This window comes from Berghia stephanieae, chromosome 2 (genome assembly GCF_034508935.2).
Source record: "Berghia stephanieae isolate SIO BIC M18660-M18661 chromosome 2, UCSD_Bste_1.3, whole genome shotgun sequence".
Classification (NCBI taxonomy): Eukaryota; Metazoa; Mollusca; class Gastropoda; order Nudibranchia; family Aeolidiidae; genus Berghia; species Berghia stephanieae.
Genome location: NC_088361.1, coordinates 78,227,460 through 78,252,228, shown reverse-complemented (window position 1 = coordinate 78,252,228; position 24,769 = coordinate 78,227,460). Strand labels below are relative to the sequence as shown.

Below are 24,769 nucleotides of genomic sequence, written 5' to 3'. Positions count from 1 at the left end.
TTCTAATGAGTCTAGTGTCTTGAACATGAAAGCCCCAAGCCCATAGAAAACTCAGAGGGGAAGGTCCTATATGAATGGCTCATGAAAGCTGGTGCTTAGATGGTATTTTTACTATTTTTAGCTTCTCCGCTTAACTGCACACCCCGCTTAATCGACACACTAACCTGAACTCCTGAGGGTGTGCGATTAAGCGGAGTCGACTGTATATATATATAAAACTCTTCTTCAGTCATTATCCCACAGTGGGAATGGACCACTGATGAAACTTTTCCATCATCCTCTTCTGTCATTGGCCAGTCTTTCCATCTCCTGCCAGCGCATCCCATACCTCTCCAGCTCTACCAGAGGTCTCTTCTCCAGGTTGACATTGGTCTTCCTTTTTTCCTCTTTCTGGATGGATTCCATTACAGGAATGTTGAGTGATTTGAAGGCTACTCTGGCTTTTTGAATTCCGTTTCTTGACATCTGTATATGTGCCACTAGTTTGGTCTACAACACTGACCAGAATTGTGAATTCTTTGACTTCGTCTAGTTCTATATTGTCAAGGAGTATAGGGGTTTTGATTTCTGTGTTCAGTCTCATGATTTTTGTTTTTCCAGTATGGATTTTTGGAGGCCGATTTTCTTTGATTCCATGTTAAGTCTATGTTTTCTTACATTAGGGTGGCATTGTGTGAAAATAATGCTAGATTATCAGCAGTCTAAATCATTTAGCTGGTCCACGAGTCCTTATTGTATGCCAGTTATAGTATTTTCCCGGCTTCTTCTCATAACAAAGTCGATGGCAAGAAGAAGTAGAAAAGTAGACAGCAGGCATCCTTGTCTAACCCCAATTTGGATTGGGAAAGAGTCTGTGAGGCTGTTGTCGTGGATGATTTTACAGCTTGTGTCCTTGTCCAGGCTTTGCATAAGTTCATCAGTATTTGGAGTATCCTGTGATTCATTTCTATCAGTTATACCTTCTGGCAAGTAAATAATCTGTAATTCACCTCCTGAGTCTATTATTTCTTTTAAGTTCTTTATATGTGCTTCTCTGTTAATGCTATCAATTACTGATGACATATTTAATTCTGTTTATTTTAACTGCTAGTTACCCTAGGTTCTGTATCTGTATCTGTATGGTTGGCGCTGAAGAAACCAATGGTCTGGTTGTATTTCAGCTGCGTCCTCATTGGGCGCGGGCCCATGTCAGTCGGGCCTTGAAATCGTTTAGGTGTGGTGCCATGATGACCAGTTCATCCAGCCCATTCCACTCCGAGATAGTTCTAATGAAGAAAGAATTTCTGTAGTTTTGTGTTCTTGTCTGTGGGATTTTGAAGCAGTTCGAATTGTTTGTGGCGTATCTGTCAATGGGGTTTTCGGATATGTGGTTGGCGAAAGTGAGTGCTCGGATTTTTCTTTTGTTTGGTCGTGGCATGAAAAAGGAGTCTACCTTTATTGATGGTATTTGATCTTTTATTATCTTGAACATGAATGACAGACGGGTTTCTTTTCTTCTTTGTTGGAGGCTGATGAGATTTCTTTCTTCTAACATTTTTGTCATGCATCCTGGGGTTCTGCTCTTATAGTTCCCAGTTATGAACCGGGCGCCTTGTCTCTGGACTCTCTCAAGTTTTTGAATATCCTCTTTCAGGTAGGGGTCCCAGGCAACTGCTCCGTATTCCAATTGTGATCTCACAAGTGCGAGGTAGGTGTTTTCTTTGCATGACGTTGGGGCGTGGCTAAGATTTCGGCGGAGGAACGCGAGGGTGCAGCTTGCCTTTTGGGTTATTTTGTTAATGTGTTTCCCCCATTTCGAGTCCTTTGAGAAGGTGATGCCAAGGTATGGGTTATCGTCAACTTGTTTCAGGACGATGTTGTTTAACTTGTAGGTCTCATTGTACTTTTTAGCTGTGCTGAGGATGTAGCATTTGTTTGCGTTAAATTTCATTCCCCAATCATTAGCCCACTGTTCGAGACTATTCAAGTCCTCTTGTAGCAATTTTTGATCATTTGCAGATTTTATTGGTCGGTATATTAGACAGTCATCGGCGAATAACCTAATCTGAGATTTTACTCGTAGAGGTAGGTCATTGATGAAACAGAGAAATAGTATGGGTCCTAGCACCGTTCCCTGTGGTTAGTTTTATTTTTTGACAATTGTCTTGTGACGGTTATGTGTCTGAGGTACTGCTATTACACAATCATTGTTTAAATTTAAGAAAGCATTCAATAAAAGAACAACAAAAAAAAAAAGAAAATAAACATGGATAAAACTCCTAATTACATTATAAAAATAAAAATACACACAAAGAATAAAATAAAAGGAAAAATACACAATACCATTTGCCACACGGAGAGAAAAACATGGTTATCTTGTATATTTGGGTAAATATGAACATGCATAGCAAATAAGTTTATTTATGTGTTCAACATTGACGTACTCATTAATGCTTACTTTATGGACAAACACTGGCATCTTGCAATCAGCAAAACAGGACTTTAGCTTGATTGATTAAGCTTGAATTTCTTGATTATTGAGGTCAAGGTTTTCAGATTCATGAGAAGATAGCTGTTTGGGTATATAGAAGATTTTTGCAAGCCAGAATCAAATAGAAGGATAAAATTTGAAATAAAATTTGGGATAGGTAAAGGAGTGGGCAATGCTGTTATTGCGATCATTTGTCTCCAAGTGACAACAACAAACCTTGATGTATTACCCCAAACATTCCCGTTGCTCCTGCAGCACTGTGGTACAGTGGCATCACAATATAAAAGATGTCAGAAGGCTGTAGATGAATGCACTCAGTGATACAACAGTTCACACAAGCTTTCGAGTGTTTGATGATGCAAGGCTTAGGAGTACCTAGCAAAAATATCCACAATTTACATAAAAGGAAAAATTAGAATTTTCAAGCAGGATTACAGGGCACTTAAGGATTTAGCAAATTGAGAACACGAAGCATCTTGATTCAAAATAAGCATTGTTTTCCTTTGCTGAAGAAAGCATATGGATTGTGCATGCTGAATAAAATGAGGATACACGTTTGAACACTCTGCAAAGCAATTCCGTGATGAAATGACAAACCTTGACCAATTGTCCCCGACAAACCCATCACGGTTGCAGAAGAGTGATACAGTGGCAGAGCAATATATAAACTATCTGATGGCTGTAGGTCAACACACTGTGTTATTGAAGATGCTAGACAAAGTTTGTAGTGGCTGAGGCGGCAAGGCTTAGGGTTCCCTATTAATAATATTTACGGTGAATAGAATAGGAAAAATTAGACATGATAATGATATTTCAAGGAGCAGTGACATTTTCCATACTGGTGTACAGACAAAATGGACCATTCCGATAAGAGCACAGACCTGCCATAGACAACAAACAAAATAGTCTGCATAGATATATAAAAATCTGTATTTGCCCAAAATGCATAGCTTTAAATCTCATTTTTATCTTTACTCTGCTTTATTATTGATGAAGTGTAGTTCAAGTTAATCACAATAATACAACCAAACACATTAATTAAAAAAAAAACAAAACCCAAATAACTTTTTTATAACCTTGTCTCCAAAACATTTAGCCCCCCCCCCCCCCCCCCCCCCCCCCCAAAAAAAAAGAAAAAGAAAAATCTGCATAAATAATGGGCAGGTCTGCATTCCAACAAGGGCTTGGAAGAGAAAGGAAAATGAGTGGCATTGCTGGCATGTTGCTGACGACTGAAATGACAAACCTTGATGAATCATACCGGATAACCCAATGCCTCCTGCTGCAGCATGGTACAGTGGCATCACAATGTATACAATATCTGATGGCTGTAGCTGCACGCATCCTGATATGGAACAAGCTAGGCAAGCTTTTGATTGCTTGATGATACAAGGCTTAGGTTTGCCTATCAAAAATAGCAATAACGTATATTAAATTTTATGTGCACATTAGAATATTAGTATTGATTTTGGACATTTCACCATGCTATAAGATGTTGGATAACGTATGGTAGTTGACTTTCTATTTTGCTACAAGAAAGATTAGGTGGAAGGTCTGATTTAACTGCTTGTTATACTTGAATCTTAAAATGATGAAGGTGTGTATTAGCAGGGAATAATAACTTTGATAAAGCAGCCAAGAAGCTAGAGCTTCCTTGATGTCCAACTTCTTCTATGGGACTGAAGCACAATAAAATAACAATCAAAATGAGGTAGCTGTAAGAAGAAAATAACTTGGTGTTCAACATGTCAGAAAAAAAAGTTCACATCATAAAAAGTGGGTGTACTGTATAGAAGTAAATTTGTAAGTATGCTTCAATCAAATATGTCCTCGTCCTTGGAATGAAACATTTCTCTGTGTTCTGCTGGAAAAAAAAACAGTGTAAGCTAAAAATATTATCATTATCATTAGACTTCAAAAGGGGGAAAAGATTATCACTGTCAACTAGTTAAACTTCAAGTATTTAAAACGCGAAGAATGCATATAAAAAATGAAGCAATCCGTGTAGTAGACAAATTATTATTTTCGTGGAGGGAGGAGGGAAATTCAGAGTGCAATGGAATATTTCAGATTAAATTCATCTATATCTATCATCTGGATTATTATCAATCCTTTATCATTCGTTTATAAATAAAATGTAAGTGCTCAGTGGTTTATAAGAAAAAAAATTGAATTTTAAAAACAAAAGAAAATAGGAATCTCCTTGTATGCTGATATTTACATTCATAAAAAGTCTATTGGAACGTGAAGAGAAGATAAAAAGTAGTTTATCATTTATTTAACAATACGTTGTCAAATGTTATCAATAATACATATATGACAGACCTTTTCTAAAATATGCCGGACATTTCATTCACTTATTACTACTGCATCACATTGTTAAAGTTTCATTATAAAATATACAATATCTATTGGTTAAGAAGTGGCTAGTAAAAGCACACTGCTTGGAGAAAATCGATTTTATGATTGTACAAGGCTAGATGAAGCAAGATTAAGATTGCCTATCCAAAATGATAATTATATACAAAATAGATAAATTATTATTTTCCAATGGCCATTTCATTGTTGAACATGATTCTTTACATATGGAACTGGGTTGTGCTCAAAATTGAAAATGTTGACGTGAGCATGCAAAGGATGAAATGAAGTATTGCTATTGCTACTTTTCTATAGTCATGTAACTATTGATTAAACTGTCCAACCTTGATGAAGTACCCCATACAATCCAACTGTTTGTGCACCACTGTGGTACAATGGCATAACGATGTAATAATAATAATAATGCTGAAAACTTATATAGCGCTATATCTCTGAGACACCAGACTCTAACCGCTTAAATTACAAATCACTTTGGCTGAAACATACTCATTCAAATGCACAAGCACACACACATACATACGCAACATAACAGAAACCAGACACCTATCTTGCTTCTCATATCATCCACTAAAATCGAAAGAGATATGTTTTAAGCGAACGTTTAAAAATAGACGATTCTTTTTCACGATGCTCTGTGGTAAGGCGTTCCAAACAGAGGTTCCGAAATGAGAAAAGGATCTCATTCCAGCATTTTTGCGAATTTAAGGTACAACTAGTTTGGTGGAATCACTGGCCGAATGTAAGGGGTGGGGTTTTGAATATCTTTCAATTAGTTCTGAAAGGAAGAAAGGGGCAGTACTTTCAAAACAACGATACACTAAAACACAAGCTTTGAATTTAATCCTTTTCTCAAGAGGCAGCCAATGCAGGTCATGAATCAGAGGTCTGATAGAATCACACCTATGCTTCATAAATACTAGTCTGGCAGCGCTGTTCAGGATAATCTGAAGACATCTCAGACCGCCAAACAATAGAGCATTACAATAATCTAATTTCGATAGGCACGAGGGACACAACCAAGTGTTTGTTCACATCCTCAGATATGCACATAGGTGAATGAACCCACTGGTACAACATGCCATGCAAGCTTTGATATTTGCAATCAAACAGGGCTTAGGTTTTCCTATCAAAAATAACAATTTCAAAACAAAACAAAAAATTTTATATATGCAAACCACAAAAAGATTTAAACAGTAGAGCTGTGCCAGAAGATAATAGAGGATAAAAACTTTTTGCAATGATGGGAATCTAACTCAGGACCAAACTAATAAGGCAACTCCACTTGGCTACCCTTGAGATGCTCTGCAATCAACGTAATCCATTACTAAAAAAAAACCCCCCCAAAAAAAAAAAGTGGCTTCAAATGTTATGTCTATCGGGAGCGTCCTTACTGACAACTACTGTAGGGTAAGAATGAGGCCTATAAAGAAAACTAAGAAAGTTAAGCGAGTCAGCTATTAAGGAACTAATAATAATAATTATGCCCTTCTACCATGACATCATAAGATATCATTGCCTAGGCATTCCACGAAGGAATATAGATAATTTATCAAACAAGTCTGATGTCAACAGGGATCACCCATGTTGTCCAAGTGAGCAATTGGAGGTTAATAACCTTGCCCAAGGAAAAAATGAAAGTGCCTGAAGTGGGGCTCGAACCCGGGACCTTCCAAGTCACAGTGCAATGCCTTAGCCACTCAACCACTTCACCTTCCTATTAAGGTATTAAAATATATAACATAGAGATGGTTTTAAAAAAATATAATATATCTATTGCTTTCTGGCACCTCTCTACTCCCTTCATTTCATCTAATTATCGACATAATATGTGCCAGCTCCTCATTTTTCTGAATCTATATTCACTCAATATATTGGAGGTTTCTTGTGTCCAAAGACGGATTTAAGAAGATCTAAAAAGCACAACTATCTCATCAAATCCTAGCATGATGAATACAGCAACAAAATTAGATTTGCCATTGCCTCATGCTGTTCTTGCTATGAGAGTTGAAAAGAATAATACAACAATAGCATGTGCAATACAAAAAGAAAAATACAAACAAACGACAAAACATATCAAGCAGCAATTCAAAATCAACCTGCAAAAAATGTTTAGTTGTGCACACCAAAAAAAAAAAAAACTTATTTAGAAAAGATATTTATATGCTTTTGTAACTACAAAATGAAATACACTCTAAAATATTATGGTTATATTCTTCTGCTCAGCAGTAGAAGGTTTTTCTCTGTCAAAGATGTAAATTTAGAATCATGTTAAAAAAGATATTAAACAAAACTTGACTTTACGTAATTCCTAGAAAAAAACAGTGAGAAGCTGTACATGGGACGTACAAAAGAAGCGTGATGTGATCCGATTATTTCCAATATAAAACTATTGAAGATACGTGTCCATTGTTCCAGGAACAAACACATCTTAGTATTTCACAATTGGAATAGCATACTTCCAAATAAAATAATTAAAAAAAAAAAACAAAAAAAAAACAACCTAAAAAACAAACAAACAAAAAAAAAAAAAATCCCAAAACAACAACAACAACAACAACAAAAATGCATGATTAATGTATACATCTTTGGATATCAATAAATAATAAAAGGAAAAGCCATGTTTTTTTAAAAAACCGGATTTACTCCTTGTAACAGTCTCTGGTTCTAGATATTTTGTGCTCATAACAACCAATATATTTCACATCAATAAATTTTGAAAAAAGTGAAATAAAACAATACAACAAATCACAAAATTCGAAAGCAGCTAGTACAGACAAACATGTCATCAGCATACAATATCTAAAGCTTTAAATGACTTATGACTTATCGGGACACAGCTTTGCTAGTAGGAGAGTAAGAGGATAAAACGAGGAGGGGGGGGGGGGGGGGGGGGGAAGATAGAGCAAACATGAACTTATTATCATATTTTTTTTTTTTTGTAGAATCTGCTCCATGCCACAAACTTTTAAGTGAACAACAATTATTTGGAAGTGATAAAATTATAGCACATCTGACAATGATTATATTGATTAACTATGAAGTAGGCAATGAATGAAGAAATTAAGTGGTGAATGAATTTATAATAGGCTTGATGTCACAACCTGTTCGTAGGGATGAAAATAAACCTAAGCCACCACCAGCACTGTGGTAGAGAGGCAAAGGAATATACACAGTGTCTGTGTCTTGGTAGTCTACTGTGGCCAAACCACAACTTATACCCACTGATTTTGAGTGGTGGATAATTGCAGGCTTGGGGTTACCTGGAGGAATGTCGACATAGGAAGGGTCTTTATATCATGATAATATACATAAAAAAGAATATTTACAGTTGAATCAAATACGGAAAACAATAATAAAATGAATAAGCTCTCAGTTACATTATCACATTAAAAATGGTTGTCACTGCAACAAAACAAAGCACGATTACATTAAGTATAAAAAATTAGCATGCGTAAGGCTTATTTATTTTTCAAAAGAATTATTACCAATGGCTTTGAAAAAGCCAGAAATTCAATGATGGAAAACTAAATTATTTTACAATCCTTTGCATTGATTTAATGACCATCTAAGACAAAGTCCATCAGATTTTTTTTTAGACATCGGTTTTACCCAAGATTCATACGACTGCTAATTCAAAAACAAAAGATATTTTATGGAACCTTTTGTGGAGGTGCCCAAACAGACATACAACCAAACGCTCATTTTTGATATAATGTGAATATCATTAAAATGACACAATTTAATTATTGCAAATCTTATCCATAAAACATAAAATGGACCATGAAGCATGCTGAAATGTCAAAGAAGAAGAGCATAACATAAAAAGTAGTGTAAATGTTGTGTTTTGTGTAAAAGAAAGACAGGTCCCATTATCAAATTTCTAAGACCTCACCTCGATACTTGTTTGAGAATTGTTTTGTTGGTTTTCTTGGGGTTTTTTTTGTTTGTTTTTTTTCTCTCTTGTTTTATTATTCCTATAGTTTCATTTGAGTGAGAGACGGAGAGGGGATTAAAGTAAATATCTCGACTTTTGCCATCTCCCTGATATTCATTAATTATTCCTGACATGGTCAAATATACTCAAACCTGGTGTTCCTTCAGATAGAGGCATCTTAACCTGAATTAGTTATAACAACAAACTTTAGACTCAATGTCATTTCAAATGAAGAGATGATTAAAGTGTTTTTCACATTATTTTATAAAGAACCCTCTAATATCGTTAAGATAATAAATGCCCATATATGATGTAAATAAAGCGGTTATCATTATTATCATTATTATTATTCTTACCATTACTATAATCATTATTATTTTCATTATTTTCCTCCATTTAAACCAGAAAAAAATTCAACTTTTATATATTCCAACATCTATTAATAGCTCTTTAATATCATTATTTTTTTCTTTTTATCATTTCATCATCTTTATTAAAGGACAAAACAAAATTTTATCAGTTCACTCTTTTGATTTTGTAAGAATGTACAGCAACAACCTATGAATCATTCGTATTGTCAAAATAAGCTGATCAGTGATGTATAATAATGTGAAATGAATAAATAAATATCTAAAAGTACAATGATAGACTTATCAATTTTGCCATCTCCACCCTCACCTCACATCAGCCAACCCTAATACATAATAGAAAATTCATAAAGCCGGGGTGAGGATATAATAAGAAAAAAATGATTGAGAATGCAGTAAAATTGCATGCAGAACATGTACAAATACGAAATATACAAACATATACAAATTAATAGAGCTCGATGCTCCATCTGAAAGGCTGTGTTGAAACTTGGAATATGAGCTGTCATCTTAAAAATCTGCTGACAAAATTTCACCAAGAAAAGATGAAAACAGAAAATAGTAATAGCCTGCTACCACAGTCACTACTGAGTGGATTGAGCGGTCATAAGAAACCTCGACTGCACACCAGTTCATTTGTTCGTTAAGCGAACTCCACATCTGAGCTATCTGGGACTTCCATCCCTTTTCCCAGGCTCCTGTAAAAATCAATAATGTCAAAACGTGATAACAACAGCACTCTTAAGTTGTATAACATATCTAAAGGCAGAGAATCACCTGGAACAACCGGGTTCATGAACATGAGATGAAAGCATAATCACAAATTTGAAATAATAAAGCCTGTAATTTTATTATCATTTTTAGCCATGCTAGTAACGATTTAAATATTGCAATTAAAACTCTCTCTCTCTCTCTCTCTCTCTCTCTCTCTCTCTCTCTCTCTCTCTCTCTCTCTCTCTCTCTCTCCCCTCTCTCTCCTTGTCACACACACAGACACACACACACACACAAATACATCAGCACACATGCACAAAGAAAGAGAGAGAGTGAAAGTGTGTGTGTGTGTGTGTGTGAGATATATATATATATATATATATATATATATATATATATATATATATATATATATATATATAGAGAGAGAGAGAGAGAGAGAGAGAGAGAGAGAGAGAGAGAGAGAGAGAGAGAGAGAGAGAGAGAAAGAGAGAGAGAAAGAGAGAGGGGAGAAGTTTCAAAAAGGATGTGATTGTTATCAGGCATGATGTTTCTTTAGCAGAGCAAACCATCAAGTAGTGCAGGGCGGTCCTTGGCAAGCTTAAGGACCACGGTCCTACGGTCCCTGGGAAATGAAAATCGCAAGGATCGGTCCTAGGACCGGTCCTTTTCGACATTGAACATTCCTGAGAGACTGTTGGAAGTTCGAACCGTTTTGACCTTTGGGACCATGGGATCGTTCATTCTTGAACCGTTAAAGACTTGGGACCGCGAAAAGCGTGGTCTACAGGAGTAAAACACACGGAGTAGTCACACTCATTTCAAATTAGAGAAGAGGGGTGATGCCTTCTTTATTTGCTCACCGTACTTCATTGTTACTTCGATAATTTAATAAAATTTGAAATTTATCCCCATTAACGGAGATAATGGAATCACCTAAGGCGTTGATCGAGTTGTTCGTGGCGTTTATACACACACGCAACTCCTACCCCCCCCACACACACACACACACATGAGAGGGCAGCGAGAATTGAAGAGTAAGAGAGAGACGTGAAGTTATAATAAGAGGGGGTGGATGCGGTAATAAGTAATAAGTAATAAGTGGGGTCGATGGTGACTTTTCGCCAGATCTAACAAACCCAGCTACCCATTCACTGCTGAGTAGACAGGGATTCAGAAAAAACTCGACTGCACCCGGGATCGATCTCTGGCCCTTTGCGTATAAAGAGAGTGCTCTATCAACTGAGCTATCGGGGTCCCCAAATATTCTATTGGACCTTTTAAAAATACAGACGTTATAACTGGTTTTTTTGGAAGGAAGAAACTAATGAAACTCATATTATTTGATTAGTTAAAACACCAAACGAAATTTTAATATTATTGTATTATTTTAAATGACAACAATGCGATAGAAAGGAGTGGCGACAAGAGATGGACAAAAGAAAACAAAAAATCAGACTTGCTACTTGCTAGGTTCGAGACACACACACACACACACACACACACACACATCTTTAGTAGTCACATACATTTCAAACAATAACCCATTAGAGAAGAGGGGTCATGCCTTCATCATAGATCATTGTCATTGCGATCATTATGGTGTAGTAAATTTTGAAATTTACCCCGTATAATGGAATCGTCCAAGGCGTGCGCCTCCTGTTCCCCCCATCTCACACACGAAAGGGCGGTTTGCGGAGTGGAGGGAGGTGGTCGTCTGCCTCTATGGTCGTCTGTGTCGTTGAGTGTATGGCAAAGGGGGGTGGGTGCGATTAATTAAGTGGGATGGGTGGTGATTGGTGGAAGATAGGCAAAGAACCGAGGCAACGAATCGCTGGGGAAGTTGTATGGCGCGAGACCGTTGAAAGGTGATAAGAAGTGAGGACCGCCGCCGGTCTTCCTCTTTGGGACTGGTCCCCGGTTCACAGCTAAAAGACCGTGGGACCGGTCCCAAGGACCGGTCCTCAGCGCGGCACTACCATCAAGTAGTTAATCGTTTCAATAACAATTAACTTTGTCAATAGGCACCACATCATTATTTGTCTTCTCCTCCTACTCCTTTTCCTTCTTCTTCTCAACACAAGCTGGTTGACCGATTCTGTAATACTGAGAGTTACCGTTGATGTTACAAACCCAAAAGAGAAATTAAAATAAATTTTAAAAATTTTTAAATAAAAATATTTGTACCTAACTAATAATCTGCAGTGTATTCTTGACTTGCTTAGCGTTTCCATATCATTTTATGCCTATGCCTTTTTCACAGAGTTTCCAATGTGACAGCAAAAACAATACATTGCTTACCCAATCCAAAGGAAAGAACTGCAAAGCCTTTAATACCTGATCCCAATCAATAGCTGAACATAAAATTTACTACCTTTCATACATACGCCCATAAATACAAATTTCACTTCGAACCTGTTGTTCCGGATGTGTATATAAAACAGCAAATGTCTTCCATTGTGACTTCACTTCTAACTCTAGGATCAATACCAGAAGAGTGGGCAGCCAACATCAAAGGGTCAAAAGACTGCAGTCCATTGGGCGGAAGGTTGTTTCCAAGACCCTTTATGAAGTGATGAGAAAGTTAGAGTGGAAAATAAAATAAATTGAATTTGGAATTTAATAAAATAATACATATTATCATAATGTGAACCTGAATATGAATTTTACTCAAAATCAACTAAATTCTGAGTATCTATGTTCGAAGGCGAAGAGAGTTGTTGAATGTGGGAAGCTATTGTGGTGTCTAGCCTGAGGTATTTTGGTAATCTTCTCTTGAAAGTGTCTAAATCTGTTGTGTTTACACATGTTTCATCAAGAGCATTCCAGTCTTTGATGGTGCGGGTTGCAAATAAATACTTGAAGATGTTTGTCAGGCCTGTAAATGGTTGGTGAAAAAATTGTCGGAACTTTTTGAACATGCGAAAATAGACACAACAGGACAAAAATATGGACACAACACAGATATGACACGTCAATTGACTAGTCAAATCAGGTCACTTTCCCCTACTTATTTATAACGAGGTCCCTATTTTATGGTACCAAAAAAAAAAATCCCAATTATTTGAGGGCCCAGGTCTGAGTTAGTTGTCAAATGAAAGGATGTGTATCTCATGCTTAACACAGGAAGCTGCGTATCTTCGATCCTGTTTGTGTTAAATGTTTACGCTTATTCTTTCGTTTATTTGGATTAATTCTTATAGAAGAAGAAGAAGAAGAAGAAGAAGAAGAAGAAGAAGAAGAAGAAGAAGAAGAAGAAGAAGAAGAAGAAGAAGAAGAAGAAGAAGAAGAAGAAGAAGAAGAAGAAGAAGAAGAAGAAGAAGAAGAAAGAGAAGAAGAAGACAACGACGACGAAGAAGAAGAAGAAGAAGACGATGCCGAAAAAGAAGAGGAGGTGGTGCGGTGGTGTGAGAGCTTTCAAAGAATATATATTTCGAAGAAAAATAATTATTTCGCATTATTTTTTTTCCGTCTCACATCCGGACGGAACCAAAGAAATATAGAGACTGAGAAATAAGAACCGGAGATATGCATGTGTGTCGGTAGCAAAATAGAGAGTATTAGCACTTAAGAGCAAAATCGTAATGTCGGAAATCCGACAATAGATGGAAGATTTACAGGCCTGGTTTGTGCTTGCAGATTGGTGTTTTAATAAATTGAGTGGGTTTTTCTTTGAGTGTGTGAATTAAGTGGTATATATAGCTTGTTCTTTTGGTGAGATGGCCATTATTTTGTTTGTGATTTTTAACATATGAGTTAATCAGTGTTCTTTCCATCTCTTGTAAGGGAGTCCATCAAAGCTATGCTATTATTATTAATATGTCCGTTACGCTGCTATAAGGCAGTAGACTAATCTTACAACGTGGTACTAGACAGCTTCAATTGCTTTTATATCACATTGTAAAAGTAGGTCCCAAACTGTACAGGAATAGTCTAAAATTGATCTTACAAGTGTAATGTAGGCATTTTTTCCCCCAGAATTGATGTCTGATGTTTCTTTAAATGAATTGAAATAATTTAACATACAATCTACTTACCACAGATTAGTAATATCAGTTCAAAGGAACTCTATTTTACCACCAGTATTTTGAAGACAACCCATGAAATAATTACCACTAGTCACATGAATTTTAAAAATTATAAATAACAAGTAGAAGAGCTATTTTAAGATATCGAGACAATTGGTAAACAAAGAGATGAAAGAGGCAGGATTGATACGGCTCCTTGAAGGAAGGTGGGAGGTCTCATAATAATAACAATAATAATAATAATAATAATAATAATAATAATAATAATAATAATAATAATAATAATAATAATAATAATAATATAAAATGTATGCAGCCTGCAATAATCTACCAGCAAGTGCTCTCTGGTGCTTTACAAACACACACAGATTATATAAATAATCAATAATTTTTAGTGTGGGCATATACAGTGCAGCATAGACATCTCTAAAAAGTTGGGACCAGGCCTTGAGATTTCCGTGTTTTCGAGATTTCCGTGTTGTGTATATTACAAAGAACATGAAGAAGAATATGAGGCAGGGGGAGGGATTAAATGTGAGTTGTCCTGGTGAGGTCCCATTATAATGAAGTGTAGCGCTAGTGTATGAAATAATGTTCCCCTTTACCTGTGATATAAAAGAACACAAGGCCAGTACATCCCACTGTTGATTACACACTCAGTATACGACATCTTCTGATCCCTACCACTTCTCATTTACCTCTCTCATACCTCTCATCTCACCCCATCTTACCCTCCTCTTATCACTTTTTTAAAATTTTAATACAATAACAGTAACATCCTCAGATCATCATTGCCCCCAATGGTACTGGTATACATTAGAGTGAGACCTTGCATGTATCAAACATGCTTCACACACCCTCCCTCCCTTATATACACATGTTCATACTCCACACACACACACACACACACACACACACACACACCACACACTCACACATTACTGATACATTTAAGGCCACATAGAGAGCAATGGCAGTTCTCGTTTCCATTCAATACAAACATACGGCAAAAGAATTGTATCAACAAATGCGAAAGTTAAGTTCCATTTTATTTGAGATTATTGTGTTACGTCTTCAATAATGTTTGAGATTTTCATGTTCCCAATACAATGAAAATAGAGGGATTTAAATGGGAAGTTACATGTGTTCGAGATTTCTATGATTTCAAGATTTCCATGTTCACAAGTTTTGTACTGCACTGTATACACACAAATAACACACACACATGCACACACACACTCACACATGCACGAGTAAATACCCTTTACTATTTAAAAAGAGAAAAAAAAATATCTTGAATCAATTCAAATTAATAAATTACACCTGTCAATATGATATAATTAATGATCAACACAGCTCCTGGAGATATTAAAATTTCAACCTGTATATCAAATACATCTGTTTGCATGATACTATTGTGAGATCTGTTCTTCATGCACATCACTTTTAAAAAAATAGTCCTTCAGAGCCATACGACCCATGGAGCCAGAGTTTATCCCGGTTTTTATAGCGTGAAATGGACAATAGCAATTGTTTCATATCCTTCAGATAGGATGCTAGTCTATCAAAATGTACTTTCTGCCAGATCTGGACAGAAAAAAAAATCGACTTCAATCAGGATCGATCTCAGTCCCTTTGTGTGTGAAGTGAGTGCTTTACTAACTGTGCTATCAGGGACCCCTAAGCACACAACTCACAACAAAATTTGTTAACATCCAAATGTCAATTTCACCAATTCATTGCTCGACTTAAGACACACAAATCTTATAACTTTCACAAGAGGCATCATTGGCAAACAAAAGAAAGTCAACTGAAAATTACTGAATGATTTCTTTATGGGTTCCGTATAAAGAATGAAAAGTAGAGGCTAAATGACAGAGATGCTTGTGAGATTCCACTGTTTAATTGAGCTATATGAGATTGAATGTCCTTGAGTATGACTAATTACCCCTGGACAGACAGATCATTCCAGGACCAATTAATCTAAAATTACATTTTAGTCTAGAAAATAGAATGTCGTAATCAATCATGTCAAAGGCAGCACTCAAATTAGACTGCAGCGCTATGTCCCACCAGTGATCAAAAAGAAAAAGTCAAGTAAGTAACAGAAAGTTGAAAATGAATTAATTTGGGACCAAAACATGCAACACACCTGAACATAAATGTTGACTCCACTCAATTCACTCCTTACATCCATGATGTTTTCCAGAAGTGTTTGCCCTGAAATTGACATTGAAATCTCACATTTATTATTTTGGTTTTAAAAAAATGAAACAATGCTTGTTCCATTCAATTAAATATGTCCTATGTGTGTATATGTGTACGTGTGTGTGTGTATGTGTGTTTGTGTGTGTGAGTGCGTGGCATGCGTGTAAGCTAAGCTGACACAAAGTGGAGTCCTTGCAGAAGGCTTTGTACTCCCATCTCCCATCATATTAAGGTGTAAAATGTATACGTGTTCAGTAACAGCATTGTCTCTGCTATATAAATTTTTTTGTAAGATTGCATCATGTCTCATTCTACAAATTAAGTATAACTGTTGGATTATGACCCCTTGTTAAGAATTTTGAGCACATTAATGGACATTACCTTATGGAAAAGCTCATGTTGCTTGTGAAAAAGCAAAATTGAAGAGAGGGCGTTTGAATATCAGGGACTGCTTATCCGGAACTCCCTTCCAAGATATATCAGAGACAGTAATGATGCAAAATTCTTTTTAAAATATCTTAAAATGTTTCTTTTTAATATGTAACATTGTAGATTTCTATTGCTTTGTCTCATACTGCATGTTTGAGTGAAAGCTGTCACGTTACTGTTAAGCGCTTTGAGCTTGTTAAAATACTGGGTAAATCCCTATATAAAAACTATATATTATCATGATCATGTTTTAACCCCCCCCCCCCCCCCCCCCCCCCCCCCAAATAAAAAAAAGAAAAAACGAAAACAATAATTCTTAACCATCCTCATATGATATAAGCTTTTGAAGAATGTATTAAAATCTTCTGACCTATTAAAACCACTTTTAACATCCCTTCAATATTTTCTACTGGCTCTTAGGCCTTTAGCATGGCTCTTTTTTGCATTAGGGACAAGTACAAAAGGGGTGCCTATATCATGAGTAAGATTAATAAAATTCTTTCTTCTCTTCTGGGAGCACTAACAGCACATGCCAAGCAAATAAAACGTTCATTTTGTAACCAGATACAACTTTGTTTACGAAAACAAGCCTTTCTGCTTCCATCAAAAGTTGAGATTAGGTTTTGAGATAACAATTTTTTTTTATTGCTAAGAACATTTCAAGTATGAAACAATTATAAACTTGTAAATCTGCGAGAGTGTAATCCGTACCCAATTTAAACGATAAGAAATAATAATATTATTAATAACAATAATAATAATAATAATAATAATAATAATAATAATAACAATAATAATAATAATAATAATAATAATAATAATAATAATAATAATAATAATAATAATAATAATAATAATAATAATAATAATAACAATAATAGTTATAATAATAATAATAATAACAATAATAATAATAATAATAATAATAATAATAATAATAATAATAATAATAATAATAATAATAATAATAATAATAATAATATAATAATAATAATAATAATAATAATAATAATAATAATAATAATAATAATAATAATAATAATAATAATAATAATAATAATAATAATAATAATAATAATGAAATACATTTATATAGTGCAACATTTCAAAATGGGACTCTGGATATGTTTACAATGATAATGATAAAGCTTTGACAACAGAGAGGCAAACAGAAACCTATTTCATTGTGAAAGAGATATGGAGGCTCTGACTCATAAAATATTGCAAAAACAAATCACACAAATGAATACAATCACTACCTTCACCGACAATGAGATACTTGGAGTTGGCTGCCAGTATACTGTGCACCAAAGGATTCATCTTGAGGTTGTAATTGATGAAGGCTGTAGCTAAACCCAATTTTTGGAGACCTGGCAAAAATTTTAAAATTATGAGTACAGACAAGTTGGATTTGTTTTTTGTTTTTTTTAATGAGACATTTTGAGTATTTTTAAATAACCGAATTAAATTTTAAAAATATCATACAATGAACAAAACAAAAAAAAGTTGACTACCACTCACAAGCTTTAAAATTCTAATAACTAATTTGGGAAACTTTGGTTTCTTCTTTTATCTTTTCTTCACATCTGACAGTCCTTTGATATGAGTTCTTTTTGGTTAAAATGTTGTGAGTCGCGAGAATAATTTCAAAACAATAAAAATAAAGGATATACAAAAAAAAGTGTCAGTGATGCAAAGTATTCATGGCAATTTTACATTTTGGTTTAGCCTTTTATAAGAAGACTGATGATTTAATCTATTATTATTATTATGAAACAATGAGCACATTTTTAAAAAGTATATATTTATATTTATAAATCAACATTATACCATACCCTTAGAACATTTTTGTTCTCCTTCTTCCATCGAAAGACTCAGTGTAACAGAGTATTACTGTCGATAATAGCAATAACACTTACACAAACACATGGAAAATAAGACTACTTTCCAAGTTGTATGTATTGCCATGTGGTGCTGAGATCCTTGACTCTTCTAAGTTATTTAATTGAATGTGGAAGGCTATTCCACAGAAAGGTGGTGTTCAACATTTGATTGAACATTTGGAAGCCAGCTTGTCTAGTTTTCGTGTTTTCATTTATTGTTAGTTGACTTGGGTATTTTAAATATAACATTTACTCCCTTTTAAAAAGTTGTGAATTTGGAGCTTTTCCTTTGTTCGACCAGAAGAAACCTTCCCAGCTTTTTCATGATGGCTTCTATAGGGAAGCAATTGTTGTTTTAACGTATCTAGCAGCATCCTTTTGTACTTTTTCATGTTTTCTATTTATTTGATTTTTAAAAAATTGAGTCCCAAACTGAGCTGCCATTCAAGTGCCACAGTCTGACAAGTGTCATAGAGCACTTTTCTTATGATTGCTGCTGAACAGCTCCATAATGTCAGATAACAACAGGTGGCCAAAACTCAATTGATAATGCAGGGGCAGGTAATCAGAAAGTATTTCAACTGCAATCCTGAATGATAATTATCCCTTTGCTTATGAAGCGAGTGCTCTAAAACTGAGCTATAAGGGCCCTCACAATTATACAATCATGTCACATTAACAGCATTTAATGGAATATTTGGCATAATACTACAAAGAATACTACTATCAGTTATGTTGTAAAAGTAGCATAATAAAGCTTACCCAAAAATGTCCAATATTTGGCATAATACTACAAAGAATACTACTATCAGTTATGTTGTAAAAGTAGCATAGTAAAGCTTACCTAAAAATGTCCAAATAAATGAAGGCTCATTGGATATCATCATAGTCACTGTGTCCCGAGGTTTGACATCCCAGGTTTTGACAACATTAGCTACTTTACATGCCATTTGGTCCACAAACTCATAAGTATAGACAGAGTCTTCAAAGATAATAAAAGGTTTTTTGGGGTTGTTTACTACATGTTTTTCAAATTTGTCTACCAACATGGATGTCATGGCTTCGTTTCTCACTTTGAATATCTTCATACCAACACTCATCAACTGCAGATCATATCCTATCCAAGGAAACATGGTGCGCCATGCAACAACCCCTGCACCAGTGGCACCAGCTGCTCCAGCCAATATTTTTTCATATAGCTTCATCCTGACGTTTTCTTGTTTCTTAAATATATATAAAATGTAGTTCCTTTTCCTCTGTGGATCTGAAAATAAAAATGCATAACAATTATCAACCCAAAAATAAACTTTAAAAAAAATATTCTAAAACATTAATTTAATGCAACGAACAATGGTCTAAGAAAACTTAGAGCCTGAACCAATTCAGAGAAGCACTTGTGTGCTAACAAATTAATAAACAGACTATACAAATACATTGTCCTGTGATGCAATCTTAAAATCATGTGTTCATATCAGAATAAGTCTGGCACTTAACTTATTGTTGAATGTAAGTAGAAGTTGAACTTATTTCATTCATTCTTTAACATTAATTTTACTGTGAAGGTCATTTCCTTTAACGAGCCAAATTAAATAGTGCTGTTTTAATAACCCTTTGTGTAACAGGGTATCAGTTTTAGCAGACTCTTGATCATAACCAAAAAGAATAGAGTAATTCTACGAGTGTAGGGACTGACTGATCATGTAAATTACACTCCAGCACAGTTTCTTTGAAATCCTCAGGACATGCCAAAACGTTCGAGGATTTCTTGAAAACAGACAATGATTTGGATTCTTGGATGCTCTGTGGAATGGTGTTTCATACACACGGACCAAAATGAGAAAAGGACCTTGTTCCCACTTTTGTACGAATGCGTGGGGTAGCAAAACGGGTGGTGTCATTGGAGGAATGCAAAGGTCGGGTTGTCGAATATTTCTTTAGGAGTTCTGTGAGGTAGGGAGGGGCAGTGTTTTCTAGACAACGATAAACTAGGACACATGCTCTGAATTTGACCCTTTTCTCAACAGGCAGCCAGTGTAACCTCCGCCTTCGAATGACCAATCTGGCAACATTATTTTGGACCATCTGCAGCCGCCTGAGCTGATTTACCGAGACACCAAACAACAGAGCATTACAGTAATCCAGCTTTGAAAATAAAAGAGAAACGACAAGAAAGGAACTGCCGATTAGATCCAATTAGAGACAATGTCCAAGCCAACCAGAGTAGCACACAATTCAGACTACCATGGATCGACACTGAAACAAAAACCTGGTGAGTCTGTTCAAAATAAATAAAAAGAAGTAAAAACGAATTGTCCAAAAACAATAGAGGAAGACTATGATCTTAAATCATAAGCAGAAAAACTGAGAATGTGGGTCTTGCCCCCCTTGAAAATGTATATCAACTCATGACCCAGAGAAAGAGAAGCCAACATTCAAAACCAACAACTTACTTCTACTTGTGTGTTTTCAGATGCATCTGACACTTAATGGGGCACTCACAAAAGAGATATTAAAACAAATGAATGAAATTGAGAGACCGGGTTGAAGTTAGACTTACACTTTCCTCTTTTAAACATCTTTAGACCAGGGAAAATTTTATAAAAAACTGGAAACATAGAAATATAGCACCAATATTTAAAAAGGGAGATAGAGGTAGAGATGAAAATTACTGACAAGTGTCCTTGGTCATACACTATGATGTAAGGACATACAGTGGTGCTTAAGTTTAACAGCATCGGAAATAATGAGAGCACGGCAATAAAGAGACTTTTTCAAATCCGTGTTTTTCCACCCACTTTTCTCTATTATAAATAAATTTGTTGTAATGAGAAAGAGCGATTCAGAACCCAGGAATAACGAGTACTTGATCTAAAATAAAAAGCAAAAATGTACGTTTATTTATCAACAAACATCACAATCATACACATGCAAAGCGAAGCAATCAGTATCGGCAGTGCTACAATAGCAATAGGATAGATATTACTATCAGTATGGCTGATATACATGTAGATAATGGACTTTGCCATGATGATTTCCCTTCCAAATTAAATGAAATAACACATCTTACCTATTATTGGACGAGTTCAAATGTCACAACAATGCACCTATCGGCACTGTTCATTAGCATCACACCCTTGATCATGACCACTTGCTTTTTTACCTCATAGCGTGTTGGTTCCTGCTGTCAACTGTCTGTCATTTTTAATCCAAATTTTCACTGCACTTTTTGTCAAAATCATATTGTCAATTGTCAGCACAACTAATTTCAACTCGATAACAATAACATCACTATGGATTCTCAAAATAAAAAAAAAAAAGAAAAAGACTGACTATTGAGACTAAAGTCTTCATCGTGGAGAAGAATGAGGCAACGATTGCCGAGATATGTCGACGATTTAATAGGAGCTCCACGCTATTTTGAAGGATTGTCAATGTATTTTAAGGGTTAAAATAAGATTATGTGGCTCTTTCTCTTGAAAATCAGTTGTAACAAGAGCTTGGGCATAAGAATTTATGCTTAGAACGGAGATTCTCGTTATAATCGAGCTCCACTGTGCTTTAAAATATGGCTTTTGCAAAACTAGGTTGCGCTAATCACAGCACATCACCACCCCTCACTCATTTTCTCTATCTCTCTCTTTCACTTGCTCTTAGAGGTAACCTATGGCTTGACTGGTGCCAAGCTAACAGACTGATAATCAATAACACATGGTTCGAGAATCATCCCAGATGTCTATGGGTGTAGATATCACCTGGAGATTGAACACACAAATCGATTACATTGCCATCTCTGACAGATTCAGAAATTCTAATGGTATCCTTTACTGTAAAACATAACCTGGTGTGGATATCGACAGTGACCATGCACTACTGGTATTGACTATATACATAAAAATAGAAAGAGTTAATCAAAAACCAGTAAAGGCAAAAGCAGGCCTAAGATTTTGCAACAACACAGAAACAAGAGAGTGAGAGAGAGAGAGAGAAAGAAAGGAAGGAAGGGAGAGAGAGAGAGAGAGAGAGAGAGAGAGAGAGAGAGAGAGAGAGAGAGAGAGATGGGGAGAGAGAGAGAGAGAGAGAGAGAGAGAGAGAGAGAGAGAGAGAGAGAGAATATTTTTTAAAAAGTGCTTTGATTTAGTGGACATTGCACTATATAAAAGCTCAAGTTTTGTTGTTTTTTGTTGTTGATTTAAAAAAAAAAACAATTTTGGATACACGAAGTGCCTGAATATACTATTGCCGAGACTTAGCAATGGCACAAAACCTTCCATTAACTTCATGAACAACAAAACTTGAGTGCCATGAACATAGCTTGACTGACTACATTTTACATTCATGGCCAGGGTGTCGTGAACTGTGAACATAGCCAGAGCCACTGTGAAACCTATCTATAAATAGAATGAAGTTGACACCACTCGAGTCTTTGTTATTGTTTTTTTGCCATCCGCGTTTATGAGTAATTCTCACTAAACTGTATTAACCATACTCTATAAACGTTCAAGGTAACACATAGTTTTGTGTGTTGGTCCGTTTTACTTCCGGATGACAATGTTGTGAGCTTCTTAGCCAAGCGCACACTATCTACTGGCGTATTAGTAGAGTTAGTAAAAAAAAAAAAAAGAAAATGAGAAAGAAAGAGAGAGAGAGAAAGAGACAGAGAGAAAGAGAGAGAGAGAGAGAGAGAGAGAGAGAGAGAGAGAGAGAGAGAGAGAGAGAGAGAGGGAGAGAGAGAGAGAGAGAGAGAGAGAGAGAGAGAGAGAGGGGGAGAGTGAGAGAGAGAGAGAGAGACTTAAATTGATAGATAGAGTATAGAGTTAGTGAGAATGAGAGTGATGGGGTGGGGGTGGGTCGCATCTTTTACTTTTGTAGCACTCGTCCTTTCATTGTTTTAACGTTTTAAATCCGTCCATAGCGACGACCAAAGGCGAGATGCCCCGCTAGGATAAACATTTTACGCTTAACATCCTCTACTATTATTATTCATCATTATTATTGTTATTACTATTATTATTCGAAGTGACTATTCTCACCCCCCTAGTCTAGGATGCTACTCTTCATAATAGTAGTCCACAATTGTTGTATGTTTAATCCAAAGGTTGTAATGCAGTAATTTGTTAAGTTTCTTGTCACAAGTTGCACAATTTAAAAAAAAATCAATCAAATCCAAATCGCAAAAAGCCGGCGACGTTTTTTTCGGTAATCCAATCGGCCGGGGGGGGGGGGGGGGGGGGGGTGAGAATAGAGGCAGCCCTTATTATTATTATTATGATAATGATTATTATCATTATTATTATCGGAGGCCTTCCGAAAGCTCCTACATCCACAGTATTCTTGTTTTTTTATAATGTTCTAGTTCTAGTAGGGGGTTTGGGAGGGGGGAAACTTTTTTTTTTTTTTTTTAAAGTAAGTCTCCCACCTCCCAACAAGAGAATACTGGGGATGTAGGAGCTTCCGGATGGCCTCGTAAATATTATATTCTTGTATGAGTTATATTGGCAATTGCCTAAAAATAAACGTTTGAAACTTGAAACTCTACAACTCCTACTTTGTAATTCTACAAATACGCCCTCAACTTCAGAGAGCGAAAGTGGTCTTTCAGTTTCAGATAAGAGTTGGAGGAGAGGAGGGCTTGAGTGTCACTGTCTTCTGTCGCAGTATATGTGCACGAACAGTATATAGCCCTTGATTTCTTCATATTTGCAAGGCTAAGGCTATTAAATTACCTGCTAATAAGCGTGTCTGCAATTTGCTCTGAAAATAATTTTATCAGGTTTTCATAGGCAATCAATTGTTCCAAGTCCAGCACGAATTGTTATTTAGCAATTGGGGTCAACGGTCAAAATGAAAGATGAAAGTTCAATTTATGTAAGTCCAACTACTTTTTGTATACGCCGGTATAATTTGTCTTATGTATCCATATAACAAGATATGAAGTGAATAGAAAAGTGCCAGAAGACAATAGAGAATAAAAATTTTTTCGCGGCGGTGGTGGGGTTTGAACCTGCGACCTTATTGGTACGACAACTCCGCCTGGCAGGTGAGAGCGTGGCTCTACCGTGTGAGCTATCCACGAACACACAAAATATTCGTTTCAAACTCAAAGTCATTACTAGATCCCTCTCTCACCCACTTCTTGAGATCGCCGATTCGTTCGTACACCACCATCGCGAATAATTTTGACCAGCAGTTAAGCTTAATAGTCAATATTCTCAACACAAACATTAACATAGAAACGATTGAGACATTGAGTATGCTCCGGTGTATCGGGTGAATTTTAATTCAGAAAAGCGAGTGGAGCAGGCACTTATGTTGGTAACAACAAGATATGAAGTGAATAGAAAAGTGCCAGAAGACAA

The 24,769-nt window shown here is 35.7% G+C and overlaps 1 protein-coding gene across 4 annotated transcripts in view; it reads right to left on the bottom strand.

Annotated features, from left to right (window-relative positions):
• Positions 1-24,255, bottom strand: part of LOC144965570 (long-chain fatty acid transport protein 6-like) — a 40,237-nt gene extending 15,982 nt beyond the window's left edge. Inside the window, exons 1-6 of one of the 4 annotated variants that reach the window (XM_078901056.1) lie at positions 24,137-24,255; positions 19,258-19,677; positions 17,790-17,900; positions 16,046-16,113; positions 12,281-12,428; positions 2,687-2,845 (exon numbers count right to left, since the gene is read on the bottom strand). In XM_078901056.1, coding sequence (XP_078757182.1) covers positions 2,687-2,845; positions 12,281-12,428; positions 16,046-16,113; positions 17,790-17,900; positions 19,258-19,618 — 847 coding nt within the window. In that variant the 5' untranslated portion in view covers positions 19,619-19,677; positions 24,137-24,255. Of the gene's footprint in view, positions 1-2,686; positions 2,846-3,067; positions 3,227-7,950; positions 8,110-12,280; positions 12,429-16,045; positions 16,114-17,789; positions 17,901-19,257; positions 19,678-24,136 lie in introns of all 4 variants that reach the window. The other 3 variants (XM_078901055.1, XM_078901053.1, XM_078901057.1) reach the window with 3 other exon arrangements.
• Between the last annotated feature and the right edge of the window lie 514 nt (positions 24,256-24,769).